The sequence below is a fragment of the Chiloscyllium plagiosum genome, chromosome 19, assembly GCF_004010195.1.
Source record: "Chiloscyllium plagiosum isolate BGI_BamShark_2017 chromosome 19, ASM401019v2, whole genome shotgun sequence".
In the NCBI taxonomy this organism is placed as follows: domain Eukaryota; kingdom Metazoa; phylum Chordata; class Chondrichthyes; order Orectolobiformes; family Hemiscylliidae; genus Chiloscyllium; species Chiloscyllium plagiosum.
Window position 1 is genome coordinate 16,063,763 of NC_057728.1, and position 18,020 is coordinate 16,081,782.

The 18,020-nt window shown below is 40.1% G+C and overlaps 1 protein-coding gene across 3 annotated transcripts in view; it reads right to left on the reverse strand.

Annotated features, from left to right (window-relative positions):
- The window catches only part of ptprz1a (protein tyrosine phosphatase receptor type Z1a), a 264,158-nt gene that overhangs the window by 76,100 nt on the left and 170,038 nt on the right, over positions 1 to 18,020 (reverse strand). For all 3 annotated transcript variants that reach the window (XM_043709180.1, XM_043709179.1, XM_043709181.1), the window contains exons 9-10: positions 13,881 to 14,065; positions 13,599 to 13,731 (exon numbers count right to left, since the gene is read on the reverse strand). In XM_043709180.1, coding sequence (XP_043565115.1) covers positions 13,599 to 13,731; positions 13,881 to 14,065 — 318 coding nt within the window. The remainder of the gene's footprint in view (positions 1 to 13,598; positions 13,732 to 13,880; positions 14,066 to 18,020) is intronic.

Genomic DNA, 18,020 nt, shown 5'->3' on the forward strand with positions numbered 1-18,020 from the left:
TGGCGATTACATCAATAAGGAAGGATGAAACCACAGAAAGATTTGAAAACAAGGATGAGAATCTTAAAATTCTAGTCAGTCAATACCTCACTGGGTGACAATGAATGACATTGAGCGTAGAACTGATGAATGGATAGACAATGGCCCAGTGGTATTGTTGCTAGACTATTAATCTATACAAGCGACTGGGCTTGTATACTCTTGAGTTTCGAAGATTGAGAGGGGATCTGATTGAGACGTATAAGATTATGAAAGGATTGGACACTCTGGCAGTAGGAAACATATTTCCACTGATGGGTGAGTGCCGAACCAGAGGACACAGCTTAAAAATACGGGGTAGACCATTTAGGACAGAGCTCAGGAGAAATTTCTTCACCCAGAGAGTGGTGGCTGTATGGAATGCTCTGTCCCAGAGGGCAGTGGAGGCCCACTCTCTTGATTTATTTAAGAAAGAGTTGGATAGAGCTCTCAAAGATAGTGGAATCAAGGGTTATGGAAATAAGGCAGGAACAGGATACTGATTAGGAATGATCAGCCGTGATTATATTGAATGGCGGTGCAGGCTCGAAGGGCTGAATGGCTTACTCCTACACCTATTGTCTATTGTCTACTGTCTATTGTCTAATCCTGAGATCTAGGTGGTGTTCTGGGACCTGGATTCAAACCCCATTGTAGCAGACGGTGGAATTGAAATTAGAATTAGAATCTCTACAGTGTGGAAAAAGGCCCTTCAGCCCAACAAGTTCACACTGATCCTCTGAAGAGTAACCCATCCAGACCCATTCCCCTACCCTCTATTTCCCCCGACTAATGTACCTAACCTACACATCCCTATGGAAAATTTAGCATGGCCAATTCACCTAACCTTCACATCTTTGGACGGTGGGATGAAACTGGAGCACCTGGAGGAAACCAGTGCAGAGGCAGGGAGAATGTGCAAACTCCACACAGACAATCGCTTGAGGCTGGAATTGAACCCAGGTCCCTGGCACTGTGAGGTAGCAGTGCTAACCACTGAGCCACTATGAATGCAATAGTATTTAGGAAATAAGATTCTCATGATGACCATTGTCAAAAAAAAACACACCTGGTTTACTAATGTTCTTTAAAGAAGGAAATTTGCAATCCTTACTTGGTCTGCACTACATGCAATTCTAGACACCACAGAAATGTGGTTGACTCTTAACTGCCCCTCTGGGCAATTAGGGATAAACAATAAATGCTGGCCTAGCTGGTGACACCCACATCCCATGAATGAGTATAAAAGTAAAAATAAGGCATAGAGAAAAATTTGGGATATACTTGAGAGCATTTTTAATGATCTCAGGTTTATGGAGCATAGGACCAAGGTGAAAAACTCAGCAAAGATTCTATCCACAGCAGATTGTTATACAGATAAATGCATAAGCATGCAAATTAGAAGCAGAAACACGCTAGTCAACCCTTTGAGCCTGCTCAGCTGTATAATATGCTCATGACTGATATCGTTTTCATCTGATTGCAACCTCAAATCTACATTCATCCCTTTGCTTTACCAAGGCTGTAACCGCCTCTGCCTCAATGATAGTAAAGATGAAGATAAAGCAACAGATGAACTGAAAGAGGGTACAGAGAGACAATGTTGCAGAGATAAAAATAGGAGGTCTTAGGTGATGATGTATATGGTCAGAAGCTCCAGTTGGAATCAAATACAGCACTGAGGTTGTAAAGAATCTGACTTAGAAACAAACTTTTGCTGAGGAACTAGCAGCAAGTGAGAAGATACTTGTCAAATGTGGAGGTATTGGTTAGCTGAAATCCACATAAGGGGCTTAAGATGGCATTAGATTGCAATTTGAATATTCCAATAAGATTTTTGCCTGTTTCAGAGAAGTTTGTGGTTTGAGTAAAACCCAAGTCAGATAGGTAGTAGTGGCCAATGAGTAACACTCTTTTTATGTATTAAGTTCCCTTTCTATTATTCCCATTTTTCCCCAAGAGGACATTGTACAAGTGAAACTGTTCCTCATTATGCACTGTAGTGCAGGGCTGTGGACAGGGGGTTATATAAGGGCCCAATAACCATAGCACAGGGCTCTAGGGAACCCACTGAGTCCAGAACAGGGTGAGGGCCCACCAGGAGTTGAACTAAGGCCCATGATCAGATCCAGATAAGATATACGGAAGAGCAATTCTCATTTGAAGTTTGTCAATGATTGCTATCATGAACTAAGTATTCTTTCACTACCATCAGTTTAATTCAATATGGTAACAAATGCATCGTAAACTTTTCAAAAAGGTTAATCTTTGAGATCTATTTTAAAAGACTGAGGATTTTTTTTTAAACGAGGGTTTTCTTTTCTCTCAGAGGGTCATGAGTCTTTGGAGTTCTTTTCCTTAAAAGTGGCAGAAACAGAGTCTTCTAATAATCATTGAGGCAGAGGCGGTTACAGCCTTGGTAAAGCAAAGGGATGAATGTAGATTTGAGGTTGCAATCAGATGAAAACGATATCAGTCATGAGCTTATTATACAGCTGAGCAGGCTCAAAGGGTTGACTAGCATGTTTCTGCTTCTAATTTGCATGCTTATGCATTTATCTGTATAACAATCTGCCGTGGATAGAATCTTTGCTGAGTTTTTCACCTTGGTAACCAAAGATTGTTGAGGGCCCTATTAGTATCATACAGGAGTAGGTTGTTCTCTCAGTAAAACAATATATTTTTAAAACTACAGTATTTGCATCAGATGGATGTGTCTAGCATAAATCTGAATTTTCACCTTCCATTTTCAACATTCTTTGCCTATAGGCAATTTTTGCATAAATTCTATCTTCAAAGCAATTCCTATCATAATGAAAACAATACCACAGTTAAATAGATTGACCAAAACCTTGGGATTTTGAAAGGATACGGGATAAATAGTTTCACTTAAGAAAATTTCCTTCACAGTATTCACTGTTAGCAAAATTAAACTAACTGCACACAGCTCTCTGAAAATGAATGCCTTTTATACTGTTTACAATGCAAACAGCAATGACCATTGTTTGCAAACATTTAAATCAAGATCAAATGCTATCATGTACAAATTTCATCACACAATTGTTCAATTGATAATCAGTATCTTTGTAAAATAATTCTTTTTTTTTGTGTTTTTAAAAATGACTATAAGAAATAACGTAAATGTCAATTTAAGAAAAAAGACCAAATAATCTTACCTTTGCTTTGCCAAGTACAATGCTGTAAAGAAATGGTGATGAGATTCCCAATTTCCTTGTAGTTCAATAACACTGTTTTGTGAAATACTATCTAATTGTAAAACACACTCAGTAGCTTATCAGGCATTTTTTGCAATTGCAAACAAATTCAATTAAAACATAGCTTTGTTTACTACAAACAATAGATATACTGAAATACACACTGATATAATATGGTTCAGCAGCTGCTAATATGAGATACTCATTAGAAGTGACATGTCAATCCAATGGCATAAATTAATTTTTTTGACTTTAATATTTTCCAGTGTGGTGTGAACAATTTTAATACAGCGTTAATCTGTTAAACATTCTGGAGATCCATAATTTATTTTACTACTGACTCCAGTTCTCTTGCATTGATTCTATTAACTGATTTCCTTCCTGGAATGTTCAGCTCATTCCATATGCACATTTCATATCATGGAGCTATGCAGCAACTAGGTTGTCTGGGCCAGGAGGATAACTTGCAGTTTTGTTTAGAAAAACGTGCACTCTCATTCATCTAGTAACTAACTTCTAGCTTTGCTTACCTTTCTCTGAGTCCACACCAAGACTTAACAAGTCAAGCACTGTGAGCTTCCATTGTGAACAGACTTTCATTATCAAACATAGAACAATTGAGCACTAGCCCATCACCATGCTTTGGAGTTCTTCATCCAAACTACAGTGTAATCTTCATAAGTAGCATTTCAACTGGCATATTAAAAAACAGCCTAGGTTATTCTTATAGAGACATATTCAATATACCTACCCTCTCAAATATACACTGGGGTACAAATGAAATTTGACCTGTAGACCCAAAGAGTGCAAATAAGGTTCCTGCTGATTGGCTGTTTCACTCTAGCTCTCCGGCATTTATTTACAGTTGAGTGGGATGAACCCAGCCTCCAGGGACAGATGAGCCTTTTTGTTTCCTTTGACTTTCTTGGCTCCCATCTCTAAGCCAAGTTGGGCAGTCAATAATTAGTTCAGGATTACAGCACACTGTCCTGGCTCAGATATTGCATAATCAGAGTCTGCAAAAGGGAATGGTACTGGATTCCACCTTCCCAATGCCAACTTACGCCATCTTGAAACCAACTCCACACAAAAGAAATTCCTTCCCCCAAGGACGATCACCACTAATCAATCATTGGAGAATTGACATGTTTACGCTTGATCTTGTCAGGATTATTGTGGGATCAAACAGATCTCCTGAGTGGGTGGTGAGTTGTATCACTCACTGAAGTACATGAGAATACTGCAAAATTTTCCAGTTCAGAGCAAAGATACACACAATGTCACATTCAAATAATGGTTCCACCAATTGGAGGCAGAATGATCAATAGGAGGTCTTTGTCTTGGATGTAGAAATCTAGCTAGATGTCTAATTCCAGAGTTTGTGTCACCAAGAATAATCATAAGAAACTTAAGTGTTTATACACCAGAAGTTTGATGAATTTATGCCTTCAGCAATGAGAGGCAGACTTCTACATATGATTCAGCATAGAAAGTACAAGTCTGTTTGAAGTTCTAGGCATCTAAGCCTATTGCCTTCTGTCAGACACACTCATTAGGAACTGCTTAAACCAGATCCTGACATGGGAAATATTATCGACGAAACAAGTATGTCATGGATCTGCCAAGTTGTTACGTATGTCAAGCTTAAATGTAACCTAGAGCCAACCCTCAAATCTGTTTCCAAGTTTGGGAGCTCTAAGCCAAGTCAGTGAATAAAAGTATAAAATATATTAGAAGAGAGCACGCCACCAATTATTTAAAAATACAACTTTTGTTGTACAACTATTAAGTGAAATGGAACAAACATTTTAAGGAAGGTAATCAAACTAAATACGCTTTTCACTATTGCTGGACAATGAACTTTGACTACATCTTGTCATAATGTTGATTTGAATGTACACATAAACACCACATTAAAACACGCAGAAAATAGCAGAATATTTAGCATAATTATTTTTTTTAACAGAGAAGGACAGTCCTAAACAATGGAAAACTCAAAATTACAAGAGAGATGAGGGACACTAACAGAACCTTGTGTTCATCTGGAATGAACAACTTTGAGTCCTTCAGTCATCTACTTAAATAATTTGGTGGACCATAGTCATTCTTTCAGAAGTTGTGTGCTCATTTGTGCTTCTGTGTTTCATTAAATATATAAAGCTGATCTCTTTGACATACAAATTAAAATACAAACCTGCTTATATTTTTGGATAAGTACACACATGTAAGGAGTGAAAATGTGGATAATATTGAATGTATAGAATAAAAGATTAGCAGAATCAAAGACCCAGCATATGCTGAAATTTAAACAAAAGATGAAATAACACAACCAAAATCAATCTTAGAGAATTTCTGTAAGTTTTATTTAAAAAGTAAAATTTTATGTGAATAAGAAGAAAGCTGTCATTCGTAGGTTGAACTCCAATTGAATGATTGCCCCTTTAGTTAGTGATCTGCCTATTTCCACAGAATCTTTGTGAAAATCAATCAAGGAGTTGATCCCAGGATGTTTCTACAGTAACATTCCTGAAATGGATCCTGGTCCTTCATACTGAGCCGTATTGAATGAAGTTGAGTCAAATATTTGACTCAATTTGTATTTTTCTCTTTCTTTCAGGAGGTTAGCTTAAAATGAATCATTTATGCATATAACAGACCGATCTCAGTGTACATTTGAAATATCTGTTACACCAGGTTATCAAAGCAAATAGTTGCTATTCATTTGATTTAGAACATGGAACTGAGTTAACTTAAAAATAGTTTCTATCTAACATGACTTAAGATATAAGTTTCCAAATGCAATAAGATTAACTGGTGAAGCTAAAAATAGTATTAATTCTGAATGAGAATCAATGCAAAGGCAAGAGCATATCTGCTGTCAATTTTCCGAAATAAACTGATGCTAAATGAAGCAGAGAAAGGAAAGTCCAAAGGCTGAGTGAGAATCAATAAATGAAATGAAGCATATCATTCAGTGCACAAGTCATAGACCCTCAGCTGTATATTTGTAGCTTTATTACTTGGTAATCAGAAGAAAGGGCGAAGAACTAAAATATAACAAGCAATTGAACTTTAAATTTTATTTATTGTGCTTTATCGATTGCTACGATAATTACATAAAGTGATACTAACAAAATCAACATTACAAGAATAGAAATATGAACAATGTTAATTGCTTGTCTTAAAATTTATATAGGCTCATCGCTTTGGGCTCAAGTCATAGATGGGACGAAGGGGCATAGTGTACCAAATTTGAAATAAAAATTGAAAGCACTAGAGAAACTCTTGCATTAATTCTTGCAGCACCTATTGACTGAGAAACAGAGTTAATGTTTCAAGTTCAGTATAACTCTTCTTTGCAACTCAAATGATTTATGACAAAAAAGTCATAAGCAATAACTCTTGTCTTAGATTTAGTCTTAGTCTGAGATTTTGTTTTCTTTATTTCAGATTTCTAGATTCTGCACTATTTTGATTTCATTGAAAGAATTTGATTTTGGTGAGTGCATATCATTTATTAGACGAAAGTGAGTACTGCAGATGTTGGAGATTAAAGTTAAAAGTGTGATGCTGGAAAAGCACAGCAAGTCAGGCAGCATCCAAGGAGCAGGAGAATCGACGTTCAGGCATAAGCCCTTCATCAGGAATGAATGATGAAAGGCTTTTGCCCAAAACATTGATTTTCCTGCTCCTCGGTTTGGTTCTCCTCAGTCCCTCCTAGCATTGTAACTCTTAGTTTTATCTAATTATATTTCCAACTACACTTGTTCACAGCTGGCTTCCTTAACTTGTATTCTACTACAACAACCTACATTTATATAGCACAGGAAACATCCCAAGGTGTTTCACAGGAGCATTATAATGCAACCTTAATTCCAAGAATAGAGATATTAGGTCATGTAATGTAAAGCTTGGTTAAAGGGATAGAATTTAAGGAGCTTAATAGATTTTAATCTCAAAAAATGAATAAGATACAGGCAGAAGCATGAGGAGGGCAAACCAAAAGTGCTGCCCAAGCAGCTGAAGGCATAATGATCACTGGTACAGTATTTTAAATTGGAGATTGAGAATCAAGAATTAGAAGTTCACAGATTTCTGAGGCTTGCAGTGCTGGAAGGGTTTACAGATTATGCAGGGGCAAGGCTATAGAGGGATTTGAACAAGAGTGTGAGAATCTCAAAGATGAGGCATTGTTTAACTGGGTGAATGGAATTTGGAGTCAGTTAGGACATGGACAGCAGAGGTTTGGATGACCTCAAGTAGAGGGTAGAACATGGGAGGTAAGGAAGGAGTGTGTTGGAAGAGTTGAGTTTGAAACTAAAAGTATTCTCCTAATTAAGACAGTGATGTCGAGGAATTTTTTCTCTCTCAGCAGTTCGTTAGAGTTTGGAATTCTCTGCCCCAAAGAGCCGTGGAGGCTGAGTCATTAAATGTGCTCCAGGCAGATTTAGGATTAGTGGTGCTGGAAGAGCACAGCAGTTCAGGCAGCATACTGCTGTGCTCTTCCAGCACCACTAATCCAGAATCTGGTTTCTGCAGTCATTGTTTTTACCTCCAGGCAGATTTAGACAGGTTATGGATCAGTAAGGCAGTGAAGAGTTCTTGGGAGGTTTGGTGATGGTGGATAACAGGATGGAAGGGTTTAGGGCTCAGGCTGGTAAGGAAAGTTATTTTAGGTATTCACATTTTGCACTTACCTTTTTCTAGAAAAGCTAAAACCAGTCAGAGAACAAGAAAGAGTCCAAAAAGCTATGTAAAAATAAAATATAATTATGCTTCATCCTTAGATCATCATTTATTGTTGATTGTCAGCTGGTGCAGGTGCAATGGGCTGAACAGTCGTCTACTGTAATAATTCTGCATTTCTGAGAGTTAAGTTCACAATCAGAATAGCCACAATCTAACTGAATCGGGATGGGACCATTTGCCACAGCAGATTCGCTGCCGCTGACTAGCCACTGCCCTTTGACCACCGAGGACGCTTAGCCACCGCCCATTGGCCACTGAAGATGATTCGCCACCGCAATTAAGTCAAATATTTTGAATATTGATGGTATATAAAATAGTCGTTATATTGGTTAAGGTAGTGTTTGCGTTGTTTCAATAACAACTTATTTTCGTTACAGAAGAGTTTTTTTTAAGCTTGTATTTTTGGAACAGGAATTTTTAGTATGGAAACACAAATTATTAGTAAATGTGAAAATAAGTTTTACCACGATGGTTTTATATATATTTTTGATAAACTATCCAAGAGTGATTGAAGTATTAAGTTTTTATGATGGAACAAGAGTGGCACTGTGATAAAAACAATTAATAGACACACACATTCTCCTTCCGCAGCATTTTGTGGATATACCTATTTCAAACAGGTATGCTGTTTTGGAAAATGTAGGGGGTGATGGATTCTCAGGGAAACGTAGCACGAACAGCCAAGTTTCTGGTATTGACACTGGCTCTAATGCAACGAGGGGTACGTTGGCTTCCAAGAGATCAATTGTGTTAGGGATTCTCTAGTGAGAGGTACAGACAGACGTCTCTTTGGCCAGCAGAGAAAAAGCAGAATGGTGTGTTGTTTCCCTGGTGCCAGGATCAAGGATGTCTCAGAGAGGGTGCAGAATGTTCTCACCGGGGAGAGGGGCCAGCAGGAGGTCATTGTCTACATTGAAACTAATGACATTGGAAGGGAAGAGGTTGAGATTCTGAAGGGACATTACAGAGAGTTAGGCAGAAATGTAAAAAGGAGGTCTTCAAAGGTAATAATATCTGGATTTCTCCCAGTGCTACGAGCTAGTGTGGGCAGGAATAGGAGGATAGAGCAGATGAATGTATGGCTGAGGAGCTGGTGTATGGGAGAAGGATTCACATTTTTAGATAATTGGCATCTCTTTTGGGGTAGAAGTGACCTGTAAAGAAGGATGGATTGCACCTAAATTGGAAGGGGACTAATATACTGGCAGGGAAATTTGCTTGGGAGGATTTAAAGGATTTAAACTAAGCTGATCAGGTGTACCCGAGAACTCTGGGAAGCTAGAGAAGTGATTGCTGGGCCTCTTGCTGAGATATTTGTATCATCGATAGTCACAGGTGAGGTGCCGGAAGACTGGAGGTTGGCAAACGTGGTGCCACTGTTTAAGAAGGGTGGTAAGGACAAGCCAGGGAACTATAGACCGGTGAGCCTGATGTCACTGGTGGGCAAGTTGTTGGAGGGATTAATGTATTATCCATGCTGATACATTAGCCATAATACCGTGCACCTTTATCTCCTGCTGCCTATTGTGCAGCACCTTGTCAAATGCCTTTTGGAAATTTAGGTACACCACATCCACTGATTCCCCATTGTCCACCGTGCTCGTAATGTCCTCAAAGAATTCCAATAAATTAATTAAACATGACCTGTCTTTCATAAGCCAATGGTGTGCCTGCCCGATGGGACAATTTCGATCCAGATGTCCTGCTATTTCCTCCTCGATGATAGATTCAAGCAGTTTCCTCACTGCAGAAGTTAATCCAACAGGCCTATAGTTACCCGCCTTTTGTCGACATCCTTTTGTAAACAGTAGCATCACATTTGCTGTTTTCCAATCTGCCAACCGCCCCAGAGTCCACTTAATTCTGGTAAATTACCAAAAGTGCAATTGTTATTTCCCCTATTGTCCCTTTCAGTACTCTGGGATACATATCATCAGGGCTGGGAGACTGGTCTATCTTTAGCCCCATTAGCTTGCCCAACACACTCTCTTTAGTGATAATGATCGTTTCGAGCTCCTCACTGGCCATAGTCTCCTTGTCATCAATTATTGGCTTGTTATTTGTGTCTTCACTGTGAGACCGACAGAAAACACCTGTTCAACACTAACTAGCGAGCTGGCCAGTCGTCTCCCTCCCTTCCTTCTTAAACAGAGGTGTTGCATTAGCCGTTTTCCAGTCCTCTGGGTTCCTCCCTGACTCCTGCATGTTCATCAACACTACCAAATAGGGCCCCTCAAAGATCAGCAAGGTGACCTTTGTGTGGAGCCACAAAAAATGGGGGAGATACTAAATGAATATTTTGCATCAGTATTTACTGTGGAAAAGGATATGGAAGATATAGACTGTGGGAAATAGATGGTGACACCTTGCAAAATGTCCAGATTACAGAGGAGGAAGTGCTGGATGTCTTGAAACGGTTAAAGGTGGACAAATCCACAGGACCTGATCAGGTGTACCCTAGAGCTCTGTGGGAGTCTAGAGAAGTGATTTCTGGGCCTCTTGCTGAGATATTTATATCATCGATAGTCACAGCTGATGTGCCGGAAGACTGGAGGTTGGCAAACGTGGTGTCACTTTTAAGAAGGGCGGTAAAGACAAGCCAGGGAACTATAGACCGGTGAGCCTGACCTCGGTGGTGGGCAAGTTGTTGGAGGGAATCCTGAGGGACAGGATGTACATGTATTTGAAAAGTCAAGGACTGATTCGGGATAGTCAACATGGCTTTGTGCATGGGAAATCATGTCTCACAAACTTGATTGAGTATTTGAAGAAGTAACAAGGAAGATTAATGAGGGCAGAGCAGTAGATGTGATCTATATGGACTTCAGTAAGGCGTTCGACAAGGTTCCCCATGGGAGACTGATTAATAAGGTTAGATCTCATAGAATACAGGGAGAACTAGCCAATTGGATACAGAACTGGCTCAAAGGTAGAAGACAGAGGGTGGTGGTGGAGGGTTGTTTTTCAGACTGGAGGCCTGTGACCAGTGGAGTGCCACAAGGTTCAGTGCTGGAACCTCTTACTTTTTGTCATTTACATAAATGATTTGGATGCGAGCATAAGAGGTACAGTTAGCAAGTTTGGAGGTGTTGTGGACAGTGAAGAGTGTTACCTCAGATTACAACAGGATGGTCCAGATGGGCCAATGGGCTGAGAAGTGGCAGATGGAGTTTAATTCAAATAAATGCGAGGTGCTGCATTTTGGGAAAGCAAATCTTAGCTGGACTTATTAGGACATTGGTTGGAATATTGCGTGCAATTCTGGTCTCCTTCCTATCAGAAAGATGTTGTGAAACTTGAAAGGGTTCAGAAAAGATTTACAAAGATGTTGCCAGGGTTGGAGGATTTGAGCTACAGGGAGAAGCTGAACAGGCTGGGGCTGTTTTGACTGGAGCGTCGGAGGCTGAGGGATGACCTTATAGAGGTTTACAAAATTATGAGGCGCATGGATAGGATAAATAAACAAAGTCTTTTCCCTGGGGTCGGGGAGTCCAGAACTAGAGGGCATAGGTTTAGGGTGAGAGGGGAAAGATATAAAAGAGACTTAAGGGGCAACATTTTTACGCAGAGGATGGAATGAGCTGCCAGCGGATGTGGTGGAGGTTGGTACAATTGCAACATTTAAAAGGTATATGAATATATGAATAGGAAGGGTTTGGTGGGAAATGGGCCGGGTGCTGGCAGGTTGGACTAGATTGGGTTGGGATATCTGGTCGGCATGGACTGGTTGGACCAAAGGGTCTGTTTCCATGCTGTACCTCTCTATGACTCTATGACTCTAAGTGTCCAAGTTGTGAAAGTGAAAACATGTTTAAAACGTCGTGCAGAAGAATCGCAGGAAGTACCTAGTGTTCTTATTAACGAATGTGTAGCTTTGGCTTTTGTGCCACTTACTGACCATGATAACTACGTAGAAGCACTCGCAGATTTTTTGCCTCAAGAACTACAACCAATACTAGATTGGCTTGAATTTAATTATATTGGACTCTACAATAGATGTGGCAGTAGCCGAAGGACACCTTTGTTTCCCCATGATATGTGGTCGGTCTATGAGACAACAATAAATGATGAAGATCGCACAAATATTCACGCTGAAGCCGCTCATCGGAGAATTGCTTTTGAACTCAGAGCTCACCACCTAACCACATGGAGATGTATTGGAATGTAAATGAAAGTGCAAATGGGGCATGATTTATATATGGAACACACAAGTAAGGCTAGAAAAAATCGAGACGCAGACGATTGAAAACAAAATTGTTCTTGAATACGGCAAAAGAGATTTATTGGAATATCTTAGAGGAATAGCGCATAACTATCAAATGAACTGAAATTTCATTGTTTAATATTAATGTGAGATTTTACTGCTATTATAAAGATTTTAAAAATATAATTCCTTTTTCTGGTTAAAGTTTGTAACTCATTTTTATATATAAACCAATAAAATGATATTTATTTCACTTTTTTTTTATCAATATGTAGTATGTAGTTGTATAAATAAAGGGGACTGAGAAGATTTTACTGCCATTATAAAGATTTTTAAAATATAATTCCTTTTTCTGGTTAAAGTTTGTAACTCATTTTTATATATTTTATTTCACCTTTTTTTTATCAATATGTAGTATGTAGTTGTATAAATAAAGGGGACTGAGAAGTATGAAAGAACAGGCGGGAGGGAAAACAATCAGTACATATATATGTTTCTGGTGACAAATAGTCTCCAGAGGTCAAATGACCCCAGTGGAGAAACGCTGGTGGAGAACCAGCAGTGGCTAATCATCGGAAGCGAATCTGACGTGGTGAATCGTCACCAACCCAACTGAATAGTGGAACAAGATTCAGATGTCTTCCTCTGCTAATCTTGCTCTTAATTCTTATGAACTGATAAATGGATAGCTGAGGGTTTCAATAGTAGATGCACGAAAGCAAGGTGGGGGAGATAGGCATTTTCAGGAATGTCAATGGAGAGTGGTTGGAAAAATCATATACAAGATGAACATCTCATACTCAACCCTGAACATTTTTGGAAGCATCAAACAGCTAATTACATTTGCTGCAACATTTTGGATGGAAGGTCTTCTGAAAAAAGAAAGCAACTGATTCTTTCTTTGTATATTCTAACTTTAAATCCTGTACAGAGAGCAAACAGAAAGCAATGAGAAACAGAACAGTTTTGTCTGAAAGGTATTCCGCCCATTACCTATGAGATTGCGAACACGAGTAGAATGAGCTGACATCAATTATATTGTTCATTGCTTTTGAAAAGAAAAAAAATGCCATAAGCAAGGTATACCAGCTACAACAAATTGAGGGAATCCCACCACCATTAAAGAAAATACAACATTCAATTGGCATTTCATATCTAAAGCACTTTGTGAATCTCAGCACAACCCAGATATCTGCATTAGCATCAAGCCAATCTTTCAAATTACAGCAAAACATTTGACAATCAACATTGACTTCAGAAGTCATAATAAGAAAAGGTTAAATTCTTCTCACTCCAGATTGTACTGATTTCAGAGATCCGTGGAATTATTTTAAATCTATTTCTGAAGAGCACAGTAGCACAGGGATCTCAAGCAATTGGGTGAAAGAGTGTAGACTAGGTCTCACGCTTACCTGGGTCTTCAAATTCCATCGGCATGTCCACAATCAGTCGGTCACTGTACTTCCCATACAAACCATCTGAGCATATGGCAACCACTTGAACAACATAACTTGTGTTCGGCAATAAATTGTTGAGAATGGCTCCCTGAAACAATAGAGGTAAATACTGAGTTGGAATGATAGGATTTGAGGATTATGTTTTAGCTTCATTTCACAATGACGCTCTTTTCATTGACCATTGATCAGACACTATGAAAGTTATTGCAATGTTTGACATTCTGAGTTATACTTTACCATGTCCTGATCCCCATCTGTCAGGAACTGGTGTCTGGTCTGGTCTTCTCCATCCAACTGCTGATGGAACACTGCATATCTCTCAAGGACAGCACTATAAACCACTCTTGGTCTTTGCCAGAGAACAAGCAAAGAGGTGTTATTCCTTGGGTCGGCTTGGAGACTTTCAGGTTCTGAACTGCAAACTTGGAAAACATGGTACAGAGTTACATTGAATATATTGGACTAAATGTAGATCAGCCAAAGATTGATGTGTAATCATCAAGCTGAGCCTGGTAATTGCTTGCACACTGTCAAAACACAGCACCTAGGATTTAATGTCTTCCCAAAATGTTAAATCATAGTCATAAAGTCAATGTTTTATGGTTTGAAAGTGGCCCTTGACCCATTCATCACTCATCATGCATCCATCTACTCTAGTTCCATTTTCCAGCACTTTATATGTCAAATATTCTTCTTAAATGTTGTGATGATTCCCGCCTCTGCACCTTTTCAGGCTTTTGCCTGAAACGTCGATTTTTCCTGCTCTTTGGATGCTGCCTGACCTGCTGTGCTTTTCCAGCACCACTCTAATCTAGAGTCTGATCTCCAGCATCTGCAGTCCTCACTTTTGCCTCGTTGATTTTAACCTTTTCAGGCAGTAAGTTCCAGATGCTCACCACATTTTGACTGAAAAAATTATTTTAAATTCTCTCTAAACTCCCTGCCCTCCCTTAAATCCGTGCCTCCTGTTATGAACCCTTCTACAAAGGGAAAGTTTTTTTTTCTAATCTATGCCCTCATTACTTTGAAAACCTGAAACAGGTGTCCCCTTTAGTGTTCTCTGCTCTAAACCTCAGAGCATCTAGCTTTTTTGCATAACAAAAACACTCCAGACCAAGTAAAATCCTGATGAATCTTCTCTGCACCCTCGCTAAAACCATGAACACCTCCTACCTGTCAATACTAATTTGCTCAGGTTTTTCACAGTTCCCCTCCCTCATTTCTATACCTAAATTGTCCTCCTCTTTGTGAATACACATGCAAAGCAATCATTTAATTCCTCACCTATGGCTTCTGACTCTACACACAGTTCGTCACTTTGACTAGATTAGATTCGCTACAGTATGGAAACAGGCCCTTCGGCCCAACAAGTCCATACCGAAGAGTTACCGACCAAACCCATTCCTCTACCCTATATTTACCCCAAACACCATGGGCAATTTAGCATGGCTGATTCACCTGACCTACACATCTTTTGAATTGTGGGAGGCAATTGGAGCACCCAGAAGAAACCCACGCAGACACAGGGAGAATGTGCAAACTCCACACAGACAGTCACCCAAGGCTTGGATCAAACCTGGGTCCCTGGCACTGTGAGGCAGCAGAGCTAACCACTGAGCCACCATGCTGCCCTTTGGTGCTTAATGGGTCCTACTTTTTCCCTAGTTATCCTCTTGCCCATAATACAATTAGAAAATGCCTTTAGAGTTTCCTTTATTTTACCCAATAGTGTTTTTTCATTTCCCCCTTTTCAGCTATAAGAAGGATATTATTACATTGGAGAGGGTTCAGAAAAGATTTACAAAGATGTCGCCAAGACTGGAGTGTTCGGGTTGTAAGGAGAGGCTGGGACTTCTTTCACTGGTGCATGGGAAGTTGAATGGTGACCTTATGGAGATTTATAAAATCATGAGGAGGATAAATAAGGTGAATAGCAAAGGTCTTTTCCCTGGGGTAGGGGAGTTCAAAGCTAGAGGGGATATTTGTAAGGTGAAAAGAAATTGATTTAAAAGGGATCTGAAGGGCAACTTTATTTACACAGAAGGTGGTTCACATGTTGAATAAACTGCCAGAGGAAGTGATTGATGCAGACACAGTTGCGACATTTAAAAGACATTTGCACAGGTACATGAACAGGGAAGGTTTAGAGGGATATGGGCCAAATACATGCAAATGGGACTCGATTAATTTGGGAAACTTGGTCAGTATGGACGAGTTGGACTGAAGGGTCTGTTTCTGTGCTGTGTGACTCTATGATTTTCCTAAATTTTTTTTGTAAGTAACCCCTTTGATTTCTACATGACTGTAGGGGCTCCCTCTGAGTTGAGCCCCTCAGTACCTATTAAACATCCCTTTTATCCTAATCTAATTCTGTATATTCCTTGACATTCAGGGTTTTCTGGACTTGTTGCTCTATACTTGCACCATTTCCTTTTTGAAAGACTGCTCCAAATGTGGATATTCCTACAGATAAGTGCTTCCAGATTAGTTTGGATAAGTTCTCTCTTATCATATTAAAATCAGACCCACTCCTCCCCTCCCCTGCCCCCGCCACAATCAGAAGCTATATTTCCAGTCTTGCTTTGTCCTTTTTCATGGCTTCCTTAGATCCTATAGAGTCATGTTCACTGTCGCTGAAGTGCATCCCCACTGACAGTTTGACCACTTGCCTGGCTTTGTTCTTTCGAACCAGGTTCAGCATCACCCCCTTTCTTGGAGATCATAAAAAGCTCTCCTAGATATATTTTAAGAATTTCCATTGAAATCTTTCACAACATTATCCCAGTTAATATTGGGGAAGTTGAAATTCCACTACTATTCTTACCCGATTATTTTTACACTTCTCTGAGATTTGCCTACATTCTACCTCTCCCCAACTGGTTGAGGGTCTTTAGTACAACCCTAACAATGTCACTGACATTTTTTTGGTTTTACATTCTTCCAAATGACCTAATTCGAGGAATCATTTGAGATATCATTCCTCTTCACTGCAGTTATTGATTCCTTGATCAATGCTGTGATACCACCTCCTCCTCTCCTTGCATTGCTTGAATATTGAGCAGCTAGTCCGGCCCATCTCTTAAAGATGTCTATATAATGGCAATGATATCTTATCTTTCAACCCATCTGCTTACTCACAAGATTTCTTTGGAGTAAAACGAATGCTATCCAACCTTGCCATGTGGCCTTATGCCTTAACTTGGCTATATTTGCTCTGCCTTTCAGACTGACTTGTTTCGTTTCTTTTATATTTGTCTGGGTGTTACTCCCAGTTGTATCTTCACCCCATACTCCATCCCCCTGCCAAATTAGTTCAAACTCCCACAACCGTTTTAGCAAACCAATCCCCCCTCTGCACTCCCGCCCATCCCTTCCCAAAAAGGATGTGATCCTGTTTTGGTTCAGGTATAATCCAAACTTGTACAAATCCTAACTTCACCAGAATCTAAAACCTGCCTTCCTGTACTAACTCATTGACTATGAACTCATCTGTTCTTTCTGCCTTTTTTTGATACTCAGCAGCATGTGGCACCAGGAATAACTCAGCAATTACAAAAAGCAGGTAATCCTGCTTTTCAATCTGCTACCTAGCTCCCTAAGTTCTTGTTGCAGAAATTCATTCCTCTTTTTAGCCTTGGTTGTTGACACCAATGTGAACCATGACCTCTGACTGTGCCACCCTTTTCAAAGCTCTGCAGCTAATCCGTGATATCCTTGAGTGAAAGTGAAGACTGCAGATGCTGGAGATCAGAGTTTAGATCAGAGTGGTGCTGGAAAAGCACAGCAGGTCAGGCAGCATCCGAGGAGCAGGAAGATCAACGTTTTGGGCAAAAGCCCTTCATCAGGAATGAGGCAGGGAACCTCCAGGGTTGAGAGATAAATGGGAGGTGGGGTGGGGCGGGATGAAGGTGATAGTCCGGAGAGGAGGGTGGAGGGGATAGGTGGGAAGGAAGATTGGCAGGTAGGATAGGTCATGAGGACGATGCTGAGCTGGAAGGTTGGAACTGGGGTAAGGTAGGGGGGAGGGGAAATGAGGAAACTGGTGAAGTCCACATTGATGCCCTGGGGTTGAAGTGTTCCGAGGTGGAAGATGAGGTGTTCTTCCTCCAGATGTTGGGTGGTGATGGAGTGGAGGAAGGTCAGGGACCTGCATGTCCTCGGCAGAGTGGGAGGGGGAGTTGAAATGTTTGGTCACGGGGCGGTGGGGTTGATTGGTGCGGGTGTCCCAGAGATGTTCCCTAAATCACTCTGCGAGAAAGTGTCCAGTCTCCCCAATGTAGAGGAGATTGCATCGGGAGCAACAGATACAATTACTGATATTGGTGGGTGTGCAGATGAAACTTTGATGAATGTGGAAGGCTCCTCTGGGGCCTTGGA